General features: G+C 32.0%; 6 protein-coding genes across 6 annotated transcripts; 1 reads left to right on the plus strand and 5 right to left on the minus strand.

Annotated features, from left to right (window-relative positions):
- Positions 1 to 17: 17 nt before the first annotated feature.
- On the minus strand, positions 18 to 2,852 carry RPN2 (proteasome regulatory particle base subunit RPN2; the record flags this gene model as incomplete). The annotated part of the gene is made up of 1 exon (XM_001642790.1): positions 18 to 2,852. One exon carries the CDS (start codon positions 2,850 to 2,852, stop codon positions 18 to 20), a length of 2,835 nt encoding a protein of 944 aa, XP_001642840.1.
- Positions 2,853 to 3,444: 592 nt separating this feature from the next.
- Kpol_387p9 (uncharacterized protein) lies at positions 3,445 to 4,857 on the minus strand (the record flags this gene model as incomplete). Its single annotated transcript, XM_001642791.1, has 1 exon — positions 3,445 to 4,857. The coding sequence occupies one exon, from the start codon at positions 4,855 to 4,857 to the stop codon at positions 3,445 to 3,447; it is 1,413 nt and encodes a 470-aa protein (XP_001642841.1).
- Positions 4,858 to 7,379: 2,522 nt separating this feature from the next.
- On the minus strand, positions 7,380 to 9,299 carry AIM9 (Aim9p; the record flags this gene model as incomplete). Its single annotated transcript, XM_001642792.1, has 1 exon — positions 7,380 to 9,299. One exon carries the CDS (start codon positions 9,297 to 9,299, stop codon positions 7,380 to 7,382), a length of 1,920 nt encoding a protein of 639 aa, XP_001642842.1.
- Positions 9,300 to 9,743: 444 nt separating this feature from the next.
- PCI8 (Pci8p) lies at positions 9,744 to 11,003 on the minus strand (the record flags this gene model as incomplete). The annotated part of the gene is made up of 1 exon (XM_001642793.1): positions 9,744 to 11,003. The coding sequence occupies one exon, from the start codon at positions 11,001 to 11,003 to the stop codon at positions 9,744 to 9,746; it is 1,260 nt and encodes a 419-aa protein (XP_001642843.1).
- A 408-nt stretch (positions 11,004 to 11,411) lies between these two features.
- MRX1 (Mrx1p) lies at positions 11,412 to 13,340 on the plus strand (the record flags this gene model as incomplete). Its single annotated transcript, XM_001642794.1, has 1 exon — positions 11,412 to 13,340. One exon carries the CDS (start codon positions 11,412 to 11,414, stop codon positions 13,338 to 13,340), a length of 1,929 nt encoding a protein of 642 aa, XP_001642844.1.
- A 312-nt stretch (positions 13,341 to 13,652) lies between these two features.
- Positions 13,653 to 14,450, minus strand: MAM33 (Mam33p; the record flags this gene model as incomplete). The annotated part of the gene is made up of 1 exon (XM_001642795.1): positions 13,653 to 14,450. The coding sequence occupies one exon, from the start codon at positions 14,448 to 14,450 to the stop codon at positions 13,653 to 13,655; it is 798 nt and encodes a 265-aa protein (XP_001642845.1).
- Between the last annotated feature and the right edge of the window lie 1,630 nt (positions 14,451 to 16,080).

Here is a 16,080-nt window from a genome sequence, read left to right on the forward strand (position 1 = left end):
TGAAATTTATTCATTAATTAACATAATTTCATGAAATCGATTTCGTCCTCAACTTTAAACGGAGTTGGTAATGGAGCATTTACGTCCTTACTTTGTCTTACAGTTTCTATTATCTTAATAGGTTCATTTGGAGTCTTATCATTAAGAATAATTACGCCTGTACCACCCTTATATTTATGAACAGGAGCAAAACGGTTGTCTTTATTGAAAGAAATATATCTTGCTTGTTGTGGCATTATACGAGTCATGTTCCCCACTTTATATGGTTTGTTGGAATATTTATTCTTTGAGGAATCCTTTTCTTTATCTTCTATATCTACCTTCTTCTCTTCAGCTTCTTGAGTCTCTTGAGTTTCCTCGGTTTTAACAGACTTAGTTTCTTCTTCACCTTCTTTGTCTTTCTTTGTTTTCTTAGCTCTTGCCTTTGCTCTTGCTGTAGTAGATAAGACTGCAGTTGCGATCTTTTCTACCTCCTTGTCCATTGCTTCTTCATACATTTTTGGATAACTAAATAGGTCTTGCTTAGCATGGCAATTTAAGTCAAATTTTGGAATATTGAAGTCAGAACCACGCACACCAACAACGGTGGTTGGGGTAAATGACAAAGTTAAGAAATGAGATAGTGGGAACCAGTACCAAAATTGTGAAAACATAGCTAAACCAACAACTGACTTGGCATCAAGAGTACCTGTTTCAGCATTTTCTAATTGAATTGTCACATTTCTACCACCGGCATTCATAATACCTTGAGCAATACAAGCGCCAAATTTGGCTAATCCTTCCTGGTGCTTATTCTTAATAACATTCAAAAACAATTCATTTATTTCAGTGACCTTTGGATTCAATTTATCTGTTTGCTGTATCATTATTAATGCTAGAGCAATCATTGCTGCTTGGCGAACAAAATCAACTGGATCTTTAGTCAATGGCTCTAAAACATCAATTGCTGATTTTAATCCTTTACCTGCACAAGCAATACCCAATGCAAATGCAGTACCACATCTAACGTGTGGATTGTGAGATTGAGCTAATAATTCAACAATTCTTGGAACAGTAGTGTAGTCACGTAATAACACAAAACCTAAGGCGGTAACAGCAGCTCTTCTAACGTCATCATTTGAGTCAGAGACAGCGATATGTAACAATTTTTTAACAGCTTTATTGTTACCTGTACCAGCGTATGCTAATGCAATAGTGAAAGCACCTCCATAACGTAATAGTGCCTCATCGTTTGACAACATCTTTTCAATTAAATCGTCAGCTAATTCTTGACGACCATAGTTAATCAAAGCTAAACCAATGGCTAAACCACGTGTGATATTACCATGATTTGTTTCTTGTGCATATGTATACATATCATGCAAAGCGGTAGCATTACCGGAACCTAACATGGTCAAACCCATACCAAGGGCAGCTGCCTCACCAGATATTACAGAATCACCATATAAGACTTCCTTTAGTGATTCATAAATTTCTAAGTTACCAGATGATAGTGCAGCTAAACCAATACCTAAACAGGCACCATGTAATAAAACATCAACATCTTCATCACCACAGTTGGAACTGTTTTCAGTAATGTGGCCTTTCAAATAGTCAATAACATCTCTACCAAACCCAGCATATATCAAACCTAAACCATACAAAGAACCACCTTTAATGTAACGTGAAGTAGCACGGCTACCAGGTAAATAAGGTGCCATAACCTTCTTACCATCGGCTAAGTTACCTCTATGTATAACACCCAATGAAGCAGTGGCAGTGAATTTGGCCCAGTTCTGAGCTTTACCTAACCAAGGTAGATTAGCCTTAATAAATGAATTATCAGTTGTACCAGAGTGCATAAAACCATTGGCAACACTGACTGCAGTATGAAACAATGAGAATTTACCATCTAAAGATGATTTTGATTTGTTTAATAAACCCATGTCAATATTCTTATTGTTTAATAGGAAAGTATTATAGTAGTCACAGGTTGGAATACCTGACAATATTTCTAAGATCTTCTCTTCATATTGTTTTTGTTTCAATTCTGCGGATAGAGTATCTAATAGACCTTGAGATGCTGATGATACCAAATCAAAGGCGATTTGATAAGAAATGTTTTTGTCTTCATCTTTACGTAACTTTTCAAATAATTGAATAGCCAATTGAGCATCATTTAAGTTTACTACAACTTTTGATACAGTAAAATATTCAATATTTTTCATGGACATTAACATTTTAAACAGTAAAGTCAAAATTTGAGATCTGAAGTTCGAATTGGCAACTATAGTGGATGCGGCGACTAAAACATAGTTTATTAATTTCAATGAGTTTGATTCATTGTCATTATCAATGCTATTTTTTAGTATAACTTCTACCACATCTAATCTGTAACTTTCTAAGGCAATACCCAATGCTAACTTAAACTCAGAAGCTTTAACACATTTCTCCATCATTCTTTCAAAAATGGAGACCAATCTAGGATCAATTTCAACTTTTTCAGCTTCAGTAGTGGCATTGAAATTTTGGGTAGTTAACATTATGTACATTTCTATACTCTGAGTAACAATAGTTTCCACATATTGGGATTTTTCATCGATATTAAAGCTTTCTTCAGCTGCCAAAGCATATTTGACAGCAGGTTCATATTCACCCAAGTTATAGTACACTTTTGAAGCAATCAATGCAGCCATTTTACGATCTGCGAAAGAACGATCATCATATAATGTTTCGATCTCTGTAATATCATTTGAAATTTCAGACCAAAATTCGTCAACTACACCATTGATAGATTGTAAAGCATATGATTTAACAACATTATCATCTTCCCTCAACAATGCTAACAAAGGAGCAGCACTTGTCAATGACATACTTTTGAAATGTATCTTATTATTTTTATTCTATTCTTCCCAACAATTTTAGCCTGTACTACTAATGAAAAGTATTGAATATATCTGTATTGAAGTAATTTATTCAATTATTAAGTAGATATAATTATCAATATAATTGTATAGTTGCCTATAACCTTTGGTGGCACCTTTGTCGGATGATCAAGTTGATTCAATTCTTCTTAACTGTTGTTTTTATATCTTCAAAGGTAGCCTTTCTATATTAAAATTTAATTTTGCCACCCAATTTACTTAAGAAACGCATTAAATATCAAAATACCCTATGTTTATCCTAAACGTATATAATGATATATAATCATGAGAATATATATATATATATATATATTGGGATTAGATATGGATGGGATCCTAAGAACAATGACAATGTGCAATGGACTATTGTATCAGACCAGAGGGAATGATATTTTTCTCAGTTGTACTATTATAAAACATTAAAAGGACTATATTATTATTTACTAGACATTATATTATATTAAATATTAAATGGTAACCATAACATGACGAAGAAAAAAAAAATTACATACATCAACGATTAGTTATTTCTATCATATTTCTAATATAGTAATCTGATGCTGATTTTTTCTGGAGTCTTGTTTAGTTCATCGTATATACTCTTAATATCGCTTTGATTGACATCAGCAATGTCAGCCATTAAGTAAGCAATTTCTCCACTAGAATCAGAAAATTGTTTTTCAATGTTATGGTTTGATAAAATGTTGTTAACAGTCTTTAATACACCTGGGACGTTCTTGTGGATATACAAAACACGTACGGTATTGTCTTGATCTAAATTCAAAGCTCTTAGAGAAACTTCTGGGAAATTTACTGATCCCACAGAAGCACCTTCGTTAATGTATTTTGACATAGCAGAAGCAACTTCAACACCAATAGCACTTTGGGCCTCTTCTGTGGATCCACCAATATGTGGGGTTAATATGACATTTGGTAATGAAACTAATTCAGAGGTCCACTTATTTAAATCATCAGAGAAGGCACCAGCACCATTTTTGGCTGGTTCGTGTGGGAAAACATCAATGGCAGCACCACCTATCTTACCAGCTTTCATGGCAAGGATCAAAGATGGGATATCGATGACAGTACCTCTTGAAGCGTTGATGACATATGCACCGTCCTTCATAGCAGCAAATTGTGGAGCCGATAATAGATTCTTAGTATCAGCAGTTTCTGGAACATGTAAAGTGACAAAATCAGCTTTATTTAACAACTCGTCTAAAGTCGAGACTTGTTTAGCGGTACCTAAGGACATGATTGTAACAATATCATAGTAAATAACATGCATACCCATTGATTCAGCTAGGACTGATAATTGAGAACCAATATGACCATAACCAATGATCCCTAAAGTTTTACCTCTTACTTCCCAACATCTTGAAGAAACCTTGTTCCAAGTACCAGTATGTAATTCGATGGATCTGTCGCCAATTTGTCTGGCCAACACAATAATTTCAGCAATGACCAATTCTGCAACTGATCTTGAGTTTGAGAAAGGTGAGTTGAAAACTGAAACACCCATACTAGCAGCATATTTTAGATCTACTTGATTAGTACCAATACAGAAGCAACCAACTACTACTAAATTTTTAGCATGTTTCAATATATTTTCCCCTAATTGAGTCTTTGATCTTATACCAATAGCATGAACATCTTTTATCTTTTCAATTAACTCTTCTTCAGGTAAAGAAGATTTGTAAAATTCGACTTGGTAACCTTGATTGGTGAAAATTTCAACTGCAGTTTGGTTAACATTTTCCAACAATAAAATTTTAATATCACCAGTAAAGAATGGTTTCAAAGCTTTTTGTCTTTGTGAAACACTATAAGAATGAAGTCTTGCAGGTACCGAATTCATATATGATTGAGTTGGTGAAGTCGAGACTGCACCAGCAGAGACGTTTAGAGCTTGGTTAAAGCTGTTTTGTAAATTATTAATATCCAATGCTGACATAGTTTCGATAAAAAATTATGTTGCTCTTTAGTTAAGAATCGATTTGATTTATGGTAATAATAATATCAACGTTAGTCTATCTATTTTCCACCAAATAAAAATATAATAAAAATAAAAGTTCTATAAATGTCTATCACTTGGTTAGAAAGTAGAGATTTAATTGGATTTTATTAGATACCTTTATAGTGATGCGTGTTTAACAGACAAAATAAAAGGTAGGTGGGAAATGATAAAAGTTATATTATCAATAACGTTTAATTTATATGATTTAGTTAATGAAAAAGGAGCAAACAATAGATCAATAAACCTGATAAATATTAATAGTCAAACTACCAGTTTAACTCTGGTGTGAAGGCCATAATAATAATTTAGTTACTTCATGACCAATAAATTAACTCTCTTACTCTATCTTTTCTACCCTTGTGTATGAGTCAAGGTAATGGAGCATCATTTCCAGCCTAATAGAAACTAAATCTCAGATAGTGCATAGTATATTATTGCTTCTTTGGAAGGCAGTAACCTACCTACTTACCTATCATTTCCCCCCCTCTCTCTGTCTCCTTCAAAAACACAATAGTAATTAATTTAACGTGAAGTTTCGAAACCAAAATAGAATTTTCAAAATTTATCAGACGACGCCGTAGTGCGAAAAACATTTATATTACCTATCGAAAAGAGTTAGATTTCTCTGCCATCAATTAATTAGTTAATGAGCAAGCTCTGTCAGTTCTCTTGGGTATCCATCTGGGTGCAGTGTGCGAGGGAGTGTAGTAGTTCATAATAATATTTGTTCTTTTTCTCTTTCCCTTTCTCTTTCTTTTCCCTTAGGCTAATAGTAAGCTATTGAAGATTGGTGAAACGTAACTATACTAATAATAGTAGAGTTCATGACGACGCTACATTAATCTTTGGTGAACTGGCTGAGTTGGCAACGTAGCAAGAGAATATAGGAGACAGAAGTAGAGATACCTGCCCTGCACATACAATGGTAATACTACTTACTAGTAATAAAAAAAATTTTTCACATTTCTTTTTTTTCCTTTTGCCTCTGTCTCTCTTGTTGGTCTTCTGCGTTCTTCATCAATCCTCAGCAAAAAGTGAACTAACGTATTATCGTATATTGTGTTCTAGTCCACAGTGCATAGGTAACAGGCCATTAAGATATACAGTTATATACTATTAGAACTATCAAAAGGGCATATTGAAAAAATCAACTGTGGGATAGAGAAGCTACAAACAGCTATCAAGTGCAAAAAAAAAACATCTGATCCAACGGCATCATTGAAAATAGCATGATCCTCAGTGAGACAAGAAAGAGGGAAAACGAATAACAAAATGAAAAAATAAACCACTAAGTTTCCCACACAAACAGGTAATATGAATATGTGATGACCCATTCTTACTAAACATTGATCAGAAGTAAAAATAACATGTAATAAAACATGATTTTTGCTCATCTGTTTTATTTCAATTAGGGTTGAATCCTAAACAGATCTAAGATCACCAGCGCTAATCCACAATCTTATCATTATAATTATTCCTATCTATATTATTTCTTTATCAATTGGATAAAACGACATTAAATAAACCTCGTGATCTGAGTACGAATAAAAAGTCAGGCATGATGGCATATAGCACAAAATTAATTAGACACAAACTCTTCTACCTGTAGGAACTATATCATCTTGAAATAATCTACAGCTATATTAGTATTGATGTACGATTATCAAATCTTGTCTGGGGACAATCTATATATATTTTTAATACTTCTTTATTTTAAAACAATGGAGAATAGTCAAAGTCAAATGAAAGGGATCTCATCCCAATATCTGACTTTAGCAGTAATCCTAGTTTCTATCTCCCTTTATATATATATATATCTTGATCCATCTGTCCTCAACTGATATATCATTGAAATCAGTCTTCCATTTTACACTATACCACTCAATCGTTGAAGAACAACTCGCAGAAGTAGGTGGGAGTATATCTCCACCCATTTGTTTTTTACATTTTTTGTTTGCTTGTCGTTTTCTTAGGCGTCTTTTTACGCTTTGGGACACCAACGATGGGAAGGTAGGGTAACTCCTACGATATTGTTAATTTCTAATTTTTCTGTTAAAGCAAAAACGACTAGACCTGTTTAGCATCAGTGCATTACATACATATCTACTACCATCTGTAGTCTATTATGACTATGGTGGATATATATATATATATATCAATGCAAGTTTAAGGCGCCAGGACAAACTGAACTGAGATTTATCAAAATATCTATATGGTGGAGTCTAGATTGTTTGCAAATTCTCTTGAGCTACAATGGTTGAAACAATAACAATAATTAATATAGAAATATAAGGAATACATAATAATAACTAAGAAAAAACAAATAAAGGGCCTCTAAGAAATTATATAAATACTTTGACGTACTAATATTGAAACCACTGAAAAAATATATATTTACAAAATTTGGTGAAACATGTTCAATTAAACGTATGGCGACATTGATATTTGTTTTGTTTTGTTTAGTCTTTATTTTCTGTACTTGATTGAACTTCTGATTGAACTTCTGATTGTGCTTCTGAACTAACTTCATAATCACCACTCTTATTCTTTACCAACACACCGCCAGCAACTAAATTCTCAAACATATCTTGGGGAATCCATCCTTGTGTTGCTGCAAATGGTTGAGAAATTAATTTTTCATGGAATTTCAATAAATCTTTACCATGCTGTTCAAGTTGTTCTGTTGTGTATTCAATTGGATATGGACTATTTTTAACTAATCCATTCTTAGTGAATATATCCCATATTTCTTTCAATTGAATCATCGCCTCATCAACCAGGATATATTCTTCATCAGTCTTTCTTTCGATTGCAGCAATATATGGGCTTCTTAATAATTTAACTGGTGGAGCCACAATTGAAATGAATTCAGGGTTTGTCTTATTAAATGCCATTTCCCATAAAAATTGATTACGAGTACGCTTGTACATAAATTCGTATTGTGCTTTCTCAGAATCACTTAATTTCTCATAATCAGGAACTTCTTTTTCAATGTTGTAAACCTTTGGTCCATCGTAGGCAACAAATTGGGGAGCATTTTGTAAGATTAGAGGTTTAATAGATGAGCCTTCAAAATCTAATAGATAGACTTCATTGTTTTCAGTGACTAAAACATTCATTGGATCCAAATCTGGATGCTTTAATCTTGGTAACAACAAATCAGAAATATTTGGAATACTCTTAGTTTCGGAATTTATCAAACTTGGAGCAAGCTTAACTAAATTTTCGAAAGTTGCAACTTGTGACTTGAGGACACCTGATTCAACAGCTTCGCTTGAAGAGTCAGCTTCCTTTAGACCTAATCTAACCTTGGCATTTTCAGCTTCTAATAAACCAGTTGCACGAATGATATCAGTTGGCTTGTTAATAGACCATGGCCCTAAAAAGGTTTTCAACTTATCAGTTGGTAAAAATGACTTTTTCTTCCACAAACAACGTTCGACACTGTAACCTAATTTCCATCTACCTTTCAATTCCTCGTTTGTTTCATTATCATATAATTCTGGAACATTTTCCAATTCTTCTGCGTCTTTTGCAAAATAAATAGAACCAAAACCATTAAATTTCATAGAAATTAATTTAGATTGGAATTCTGATAATTTGTTAATAACATCTTGTAAAGCAACTGGTGGTTTACCGTCGGAAGTATCATTTTCCAATGGACTCCAATCTCTCATCAATAATTTACCATCGATATATTCTTGCAAAATGAAAGGCTGTCTAATAGGATTCAAACCATTGATACCAAAACAATAAGTCTTTGGCACTTTAATACCTAATTTCAAATCAGCAAAATCCATTGAGGCAACCTCACTTTTTAATCTTTGAGCAATTGTATCTTCATTTTCCAAAGCATATGGAACTCTCAATACGAAGGACTTTCCTAAATTGGTATCAATCTTGTAAATACGATGATGTTTACCTTCGTGGATACTGGCCATTGAAGTAATTTGAACCTTTTCATTAGGATTAATAACTCCAATATTTTTAACTGTTAAATTATGTGGTAAAGAAACTGTTAAATTTTTATTAAAGGAAGGTGGCTTAATAGCGCCTTCTTTAGTAACCTTAGCTTCAACCTTAGTCTGCTCATAAATATCATTAAGAACATCATTTAGACCTTCAATTGAAAACTTAGTGACTCTTTTCTCCTTTTCAATAGCATCATTCTTCATCCAAGAACCCCAGGAATATTTGAAAAAGGCATCTCTTTGTGGATCGTTTTCATCAGATAATTTAGTGAAAACTTTATCTGGAGTATCACTAATATATCTAACATTAATATATTTTAAATTGCATCTTAATTTTGATCCTGACACAATTTTAATTGAGTTCTTACTCAATAAATTCCCTAATTTAGGGGCCTTGCTCATCAACATAATCCACCACAAATTTGACAATATATAGCTACAATTTCTAAGCCACTAATAAAATAAAATATTAATTCCAAAATATAAAACTACTATTCTGAAATAAACTAAAACTTAATCTTCTTCCTCAATTTTTAAACTACCTTAACTCTGTTTAAATTGTTCACATTATCTTAATTTTAATTTTTTTTTTCAAAAAATGGTTCCAATGTGAAAAGTCCTACAAGATAGCGTCGTTTGCTCAACAGTCTAAATTTATTGGTGCAGACATTGTGAAAAAAAAAGGTGTTAGCTTTAGAGACCAATGCTATCATCAACCTGATGAGAAGGGTTTGAAGTAATCAATTGAATATTAGAAACGATTTAGTGTTCAATTGATCTAATGGTTTAATTTTAAAATGTTGGTATAACTTTTTTTTGCACTACTGTTTTGTATTACATCTTCCAACGGTTTCAGATAATTTCATTTTCTGAATCGTCAGTAGTTTGACCTCGAATGGTTGATGTAGTTGTAGTAATAGTTGTTAAATTTGTGTTAGTTAAAGTTCCACTTCTACTATTATTAATTATTATTTCTTGGGCTAAATTCCTCATGTTCTCATTTTCTTGTTTCTTCAATGAAATAATATCATTAATTGTGTCATAATTCTTATTCAAAATTTCAAATGATTTGTATAATGAGTTTTGACGATTGTAATATAATATATTTTTTTCATGGTCTATTGAATAATTAACATGAGAGAAATCAAGAAATTCGATTAATTCTTCCTTAATTTTTAATTGAGACATTTTAAATAATTCCGTGAAATAATCAACAGATATCTTATTTGTTAACTTCAAATGCATGAAATATATTTTACATCTCATAAGATGCTGGCAAGTTATCCAACTTTGATATAGAAATGGACTTGTTTCACATATCTCATTTATCTCAGTATTCCATATATTTAAGAATTCTTCGAACTGTGCTTTGCTTAAAAGTTCTAAGCATTTTGGAAAGAGAGGATTGATTTTATAAAATGATATCAATTCTTTTGAATAGAGTAAGCTTTCATATTCATCAAATGGTAACGAAAGTACAGTAGAAATTAAAATCATATAAAGCAATTCCTTATTAAAAAGCAATTGGCCAGGAATCGAGTACGACAGTGATGATATTATATCATTATCTTCAGATAATAGTTGGAAAAACCTATTGCTGAAATCAAAAAACCTGCCTTTGAAGTATAATGAAGATAATATCAATAGATTTGATCTACGGTGAGCCTCCAATTCATCGTTTTGTTCAGTGAGATGTGTAACAGAATCTTGTGGGGAAATTAACCTTTGTTCCAAATCTTCTAGACCCTTAAAATCTTTGTTCAATATGTATATATTACAAATCTGCTCTATACGTCTATAATTAATTCTATGATCTAAATTTTGAGTCTCCAATAATGTAATAGCCTCGGTATATTCATGAGCAATGACCTTTGCCAATAACTTATTTTTAATGGGCAATTCGGATTTAATATTTTCATCATTAGATGTATTATCTACGCCTAGATATGAGTTGAAAACACTTAAATACGGTGAATTAAAATAATCAATATTCTGTAAATACAACATAGCGTCTGATGCTAATTTCATCCTATCCTGGTCAGATCCATATTTAATCGTCAGTAAATGATTAATTCTTTCCAACAGAACTGGACCTTCACATTTTTCAATCATCTTTTCTTAGCTTTCTTTAGTCAGTCCTACCCCAGATATACTCTACCAATACTAATTAAATCAATGTATCCATTGATTCCACAACTTCCAAAACCTTTTAGCTAAATAAATTCTTTAATAACCTTGACATTTGAAGATGATCACAACTTAAATTACAGATTAGAATATTTCGATATTTTAATTCTATAACCTTAAATTCTTAAGCGATGCTTTGAGGCTGCGATTCGAACAGTGGAAGTGAAAAACTTTTGGAAATGGATAATATCGATGACTTCGATATAACTAGATCAGGTAGCTTTCTGAGTATATTAGATTAGTTAAGTTAGGTTATTACAACTATATATAATTGAATTGGTCATAGAAGGATATTGTAGATGTATCTGAGTGTTTGATTTATTTGTTTAAGTTATGTCTTTATGCTATCGACTGTTTGTAAGACAATTTCATGTTTCAAATAGGTCCAATGCCTCACAGGTTAAGGAAAAATTAAATATATTGAAGAGTAAAGGTATTGTTATTAATAAGACCAAAAGCCAAGTTAGTAGGCTAAATGATAAAAAGAAGTTGAAATTTAAGAATGTACAAAAATCAGCATACTCTAAACAACATGCTTTACATTTACTACAGAAAAACTATCATGCATCTAACAATGATTTGAAGCCTTCTGATATTGGGCCTAATAGTACAATGGATGTGAAATTTCTTACAAAAACAACTGATAAACGTATGATATATACTATATTGGGGGTTACTGGGGAACAACTTCGTGATTCTGTGTTAATTGCTAAAACTGTTGAAAAATTTTTAAATAGGCATCAAGTGGATAAGGCAATATATTTATGTAAGTTATCAAAAAGTAGAGGATCTGGTGCTTTGAATAATATAATAAAATATTACTTGAATGAAAATCAACCTAAGTCAGCGATTGACCTGTTCAATTGGGCCAAGAAATGGAATATACCATTAAATGAATATACCCATACAATTCTTTTTAGCGGATTGGCTCAACAGAAAGAACCAATATCTAAAAAAAATTGTGAAACTGTAATGAAGATAGTGAATGCATTGATAGAGAAGAATGAGTTAAATCAAATTATATTTAATTCAGCATTAAGTGCGCTAGCTAATGGTACCGAAGTGACAGCAATGTTTGATCTATTTGAAAAAGATATCAAAGGTATAAAAAGAGATTCGATCACATATACATGGATTTTACATGGACTGTCAAAAGTTGAAAACGATGGATTATTTGTTGAATTTTTGAACGGTTTCTTAATATCAATACCTCCTAGACATATTGATTCTAAATTTCTGTTTGAGTTATGTAATTTACTCAACCAAAGAACCTCTAATAGTCAAATACTAGGAAGTACGCTATCAGCAATTGATAAGTATTTTGATGTCAATATCCCAGAAAAGTTTTTGAAAGAAAAGAATCAGTTGATAAAACTACCCGAGCTTTCCCATTGGAGTATTACAAGAAAATTCCATTCGAATAAACATATCATAGGGTTGATTTTAGCCAATTCTGTAGCTACAAAAAATTGGGAATATGGTTTAAAATTGTTTCAGGATTTACTAAAAGAAAAGCCATATTTGATTGACATTGACATGTATCATAAATCATTATATTTTACTATAGAGAATGACCCTAATCATTGTGTTGAAAAGTCATTGGAATTGAATAAACAGATTGAAGAGAATACAGCTGTAAAATTTTCGAAAAGAAGTATGCTGATTATATATAAAGCATTTGAAAAACAATCCATAAAAGGTATGACAGTATATAATGAAGAGAAAATATCCGATTTATTACAAAAGTGTATTAACTATATGAAGGAAAATGAGGGAGTTAAATCTGAAATAGATGAGATTATTACAATTCCTAGTGAAGCATGGAAATTTTTATTTAGAATTTCCAAAAATTTGAATAGTCAAGGTAAAATGACTATCTCTGACACCAACAAACTTTTCAATGAATATATGAAAGCGTATATCAATGGGAATTTTGATGTTCTAAAGAAGAAGCCAGACCAAGTTAAAGATGAAAGGTATATGCTATTAGAAGCTATTAGATTACTGAAAGTATTGTTAGATGAATATGTGATCAAAACGCCAGTAATTGATGAGTCTAGTTTAGATAATTTAGAAAGACAAAAGTTTTTGTATAGGCGGTTATTATTGAGATTAAAAAGAAGATTAGTAGAAAAATTAGACAAAGTAGAGAAGAAGAAGATTGAAATTATTGATGAAGAGGTAGAGAAAAACATTAAACAAAACATGAAATTGGTTTTAAATAATGAATACCAACCTGAAGTTAAATTAACTTGTAACTAGTTGTAACTTTAAAGTACATGTAAGTAATATTAAATGACCAAAAGCAAAGAAGAAACAACTCCAATATGTTTCTATTTTATTTTATTTTATTTTATTTTATAGAATGTTAATAGCATGGTCTTATAGCATAAATATAGGTATGTATGTATGCTATGTGTATATATAAGTAATTATAGGAATAAAAAAAATTCTTTAACATGCAATTTTATTGACGGGTGTATTTACAAGGTAGTGAGTAAGCGACAATAATTTCGAAATATTTATCATAAGGAAAAACTTCATTTATTGGTACTAAGGGCACAGAACCAGGGATTAGTTGCCAAAGAATTGTTTTAAATTATCTAACCAGTTAACATATTCGTGATTCTCTTTAAACTCGGAATAAGAAGTGATAAAAGATGATAATTCAGAAGTGATACCTCTACTTTCCAAATATAATTCCAAAGATTCTTGTAATTCTTCGTCCAAGTTGGAGAAAGGAGGGCCATGGTAAACTAACTCACGAGAGACTTCAGCTTCTGCTGATTCATCCAAGGCTTTTTGTTCATTTTCATAAGGTGTTACACTATCGATATAGAAAGAACCTTCAGCCAAATTCATTAGCAATTCGAATGATACGGTTTTTTTATTGGAATTGTTTGTAATGACTACGTTAACATTTGCAAAGTTATCGGATAAAGAATCGAAGTCTTCTTCAGTGATCATTTCATTTGATTGGGCCTGATCGTTATTAGCATTGTTTGCCATTGGATCGAATGGTAAGTTTGCAACTTGGGCAACGTCGAAGAATACGTGGATAGTTTCATCGTTCGTTGTCTTTTTAATTTCTGACATGTTTTTACCGTTTGAGTTATCGATCAAACTGAAATCATATTTTTGTAGAAAATTGTTGAAAGTTTCATTTGAAAAATCTTGTGATTTGATATTTTCAATTTCCAAATTGTGTTCAGACTTTAAAATGTCATTAACTTTAGTAGAGATTTGGTTTTTCAAAACGATTGAAGAGATGAAGTTTCTTCTAAAGTTAATTAGGTTTAGATTATTTTTTCTTACTAGAAGAGTTCTGTTGAAGTTGTTCAAAGATTTTGAAGCAATAAAACGTAGAGACATATTGGCTAGAGAAAATTGGGTATAGCTTTGCTTATTGTGAAGTGTTATGAAGTGTATTACAGTGGGAAAGGTTCCATATATATATATGTATATAATACATGTGAGTGAACGTAGGATTTGAAATAGTATCAAAAGATTTTTTCACCTTCAATTTTCCTTTCTTGCAATTAATTGATTGATGGATTGAATGGAATTGAAAAATTGGTACTGGTGGTTTAGAGAGAGAAAACGGGCAGGGAATAACGGAATGCAAAAAAATTAAAAATCAAAAAAATTCTAATGAGCGTTCGAAAGTTTGGTCACATGTTAGTTTTTTTCCTCAAAAATTTCAAGAATTTCAAGAATTTCAAGAATACAATATCACCGATCACTTACCCTCTCTTCACCAAAAACCGTAATCGTCATTAAAGACGAATGAATAGCCCGAATCTACGGCAACGAAACGTTGCCTTTTCCCTCACAACATACATTCTGAAAGGGCACAATCGAAACAAACTAATAAGAAATTGGAAACATAAACAAGAAAACAAGAAAACAGCAATACGTCACAAGAAAGAAAAGAAAATTTAGCTAAATGCACATCATTTACCACGGGTAAATCTGGTCCCAGTCTCTCATCTCTACTAGTACTGTTCTTGGCAATGCACTGCACTGCAATGCACTGCAACGCACCGCCCTTCCGACAAAAATAAGAAAACATCTCATTCCATTTCTCCTCACCATGCCCGCCGGATAAGCGGCCAGACCAGAGCACACCAACGCATCAACCAGCACGTCAACCCAATCTCTCTCCCTCTCTGTCTGATCGAACATATACTATTGTTATCATAAGCCAGTAAGCCTAATCTATGACGTGTTTACGCGCATTTCACTGTCTTCTGTTTCACTATTTTCATCTCAATGCTGCGGACAGACACAGACAGACGTTTAAGGTTTTTCGTCATTTCGTCATTTCGTCATCGGCAAATGATCGTTATGCTGGTTGTTGTCTTATGTTTTTTTTTATCTTCTCTCTCTTGTGCGGACTTGTCTCAGAAGAATCGTAATTGTTTGTTTTCCTTTTTTTGTTTCTTTTTCTGCTTTTTGCCTTTTCCTATTTCCAGTTTTTCTATCTTCCATTCATTTTTGGCATACAGCCAGAGATAGAAAGACAGACGTCAATTCGAATTCGAATTCGAAATTATAACAAGAAAGTTAGCTTGGCTATCGGACAGCTCTCTCTCTATCTCTCGCTTGAATTGGAACTAAGTCGAAATGGACTATGCAAAGGCCAACACTAAACTAAACCTTCCAATCCCATTACATTCCATTCCATCCCATCCCATTATTTTGTGTTGTTATTGTCATTTTGTTTCGTTTTAATTTTTTTTTGTTTGTTTTTTTGGGTTATCGTTGTTATTGTTCTATTCCTTCGCTTGCTATTGTTCTTATTTCGTACTTTCTGGTTAATCGATTCGAAAAATTATCGTCATTACATCTCACGTCAAAATATCTATTTTTTTACAACTTACACCTTTCTGATTATTAAACATTAGTTCAACTAATTTCCAGGTTTTACTAAACTATATCACTTTACTTTATATAGTAATACTATTTTGGGTTTATTGTCTATTCTTAATACAATACTACA

Source organism: Vanderwaltozyma polyspora, genomic scaffold (genome assembly GCF_000150035.1).
Source record: "Vanderwaltozyma polyspora DSM 70294 KpolScaffold387 genomic scaffold, whole genome shotgun sequence".
Lineage (NCBI taxonomy): Eukaryota > Fungi > Ascomycota > Saccharomycetes > Saccharomycetales > Saccharomycetaceae > Vanderwaltozyma > Vanderwaltozyma polyspora.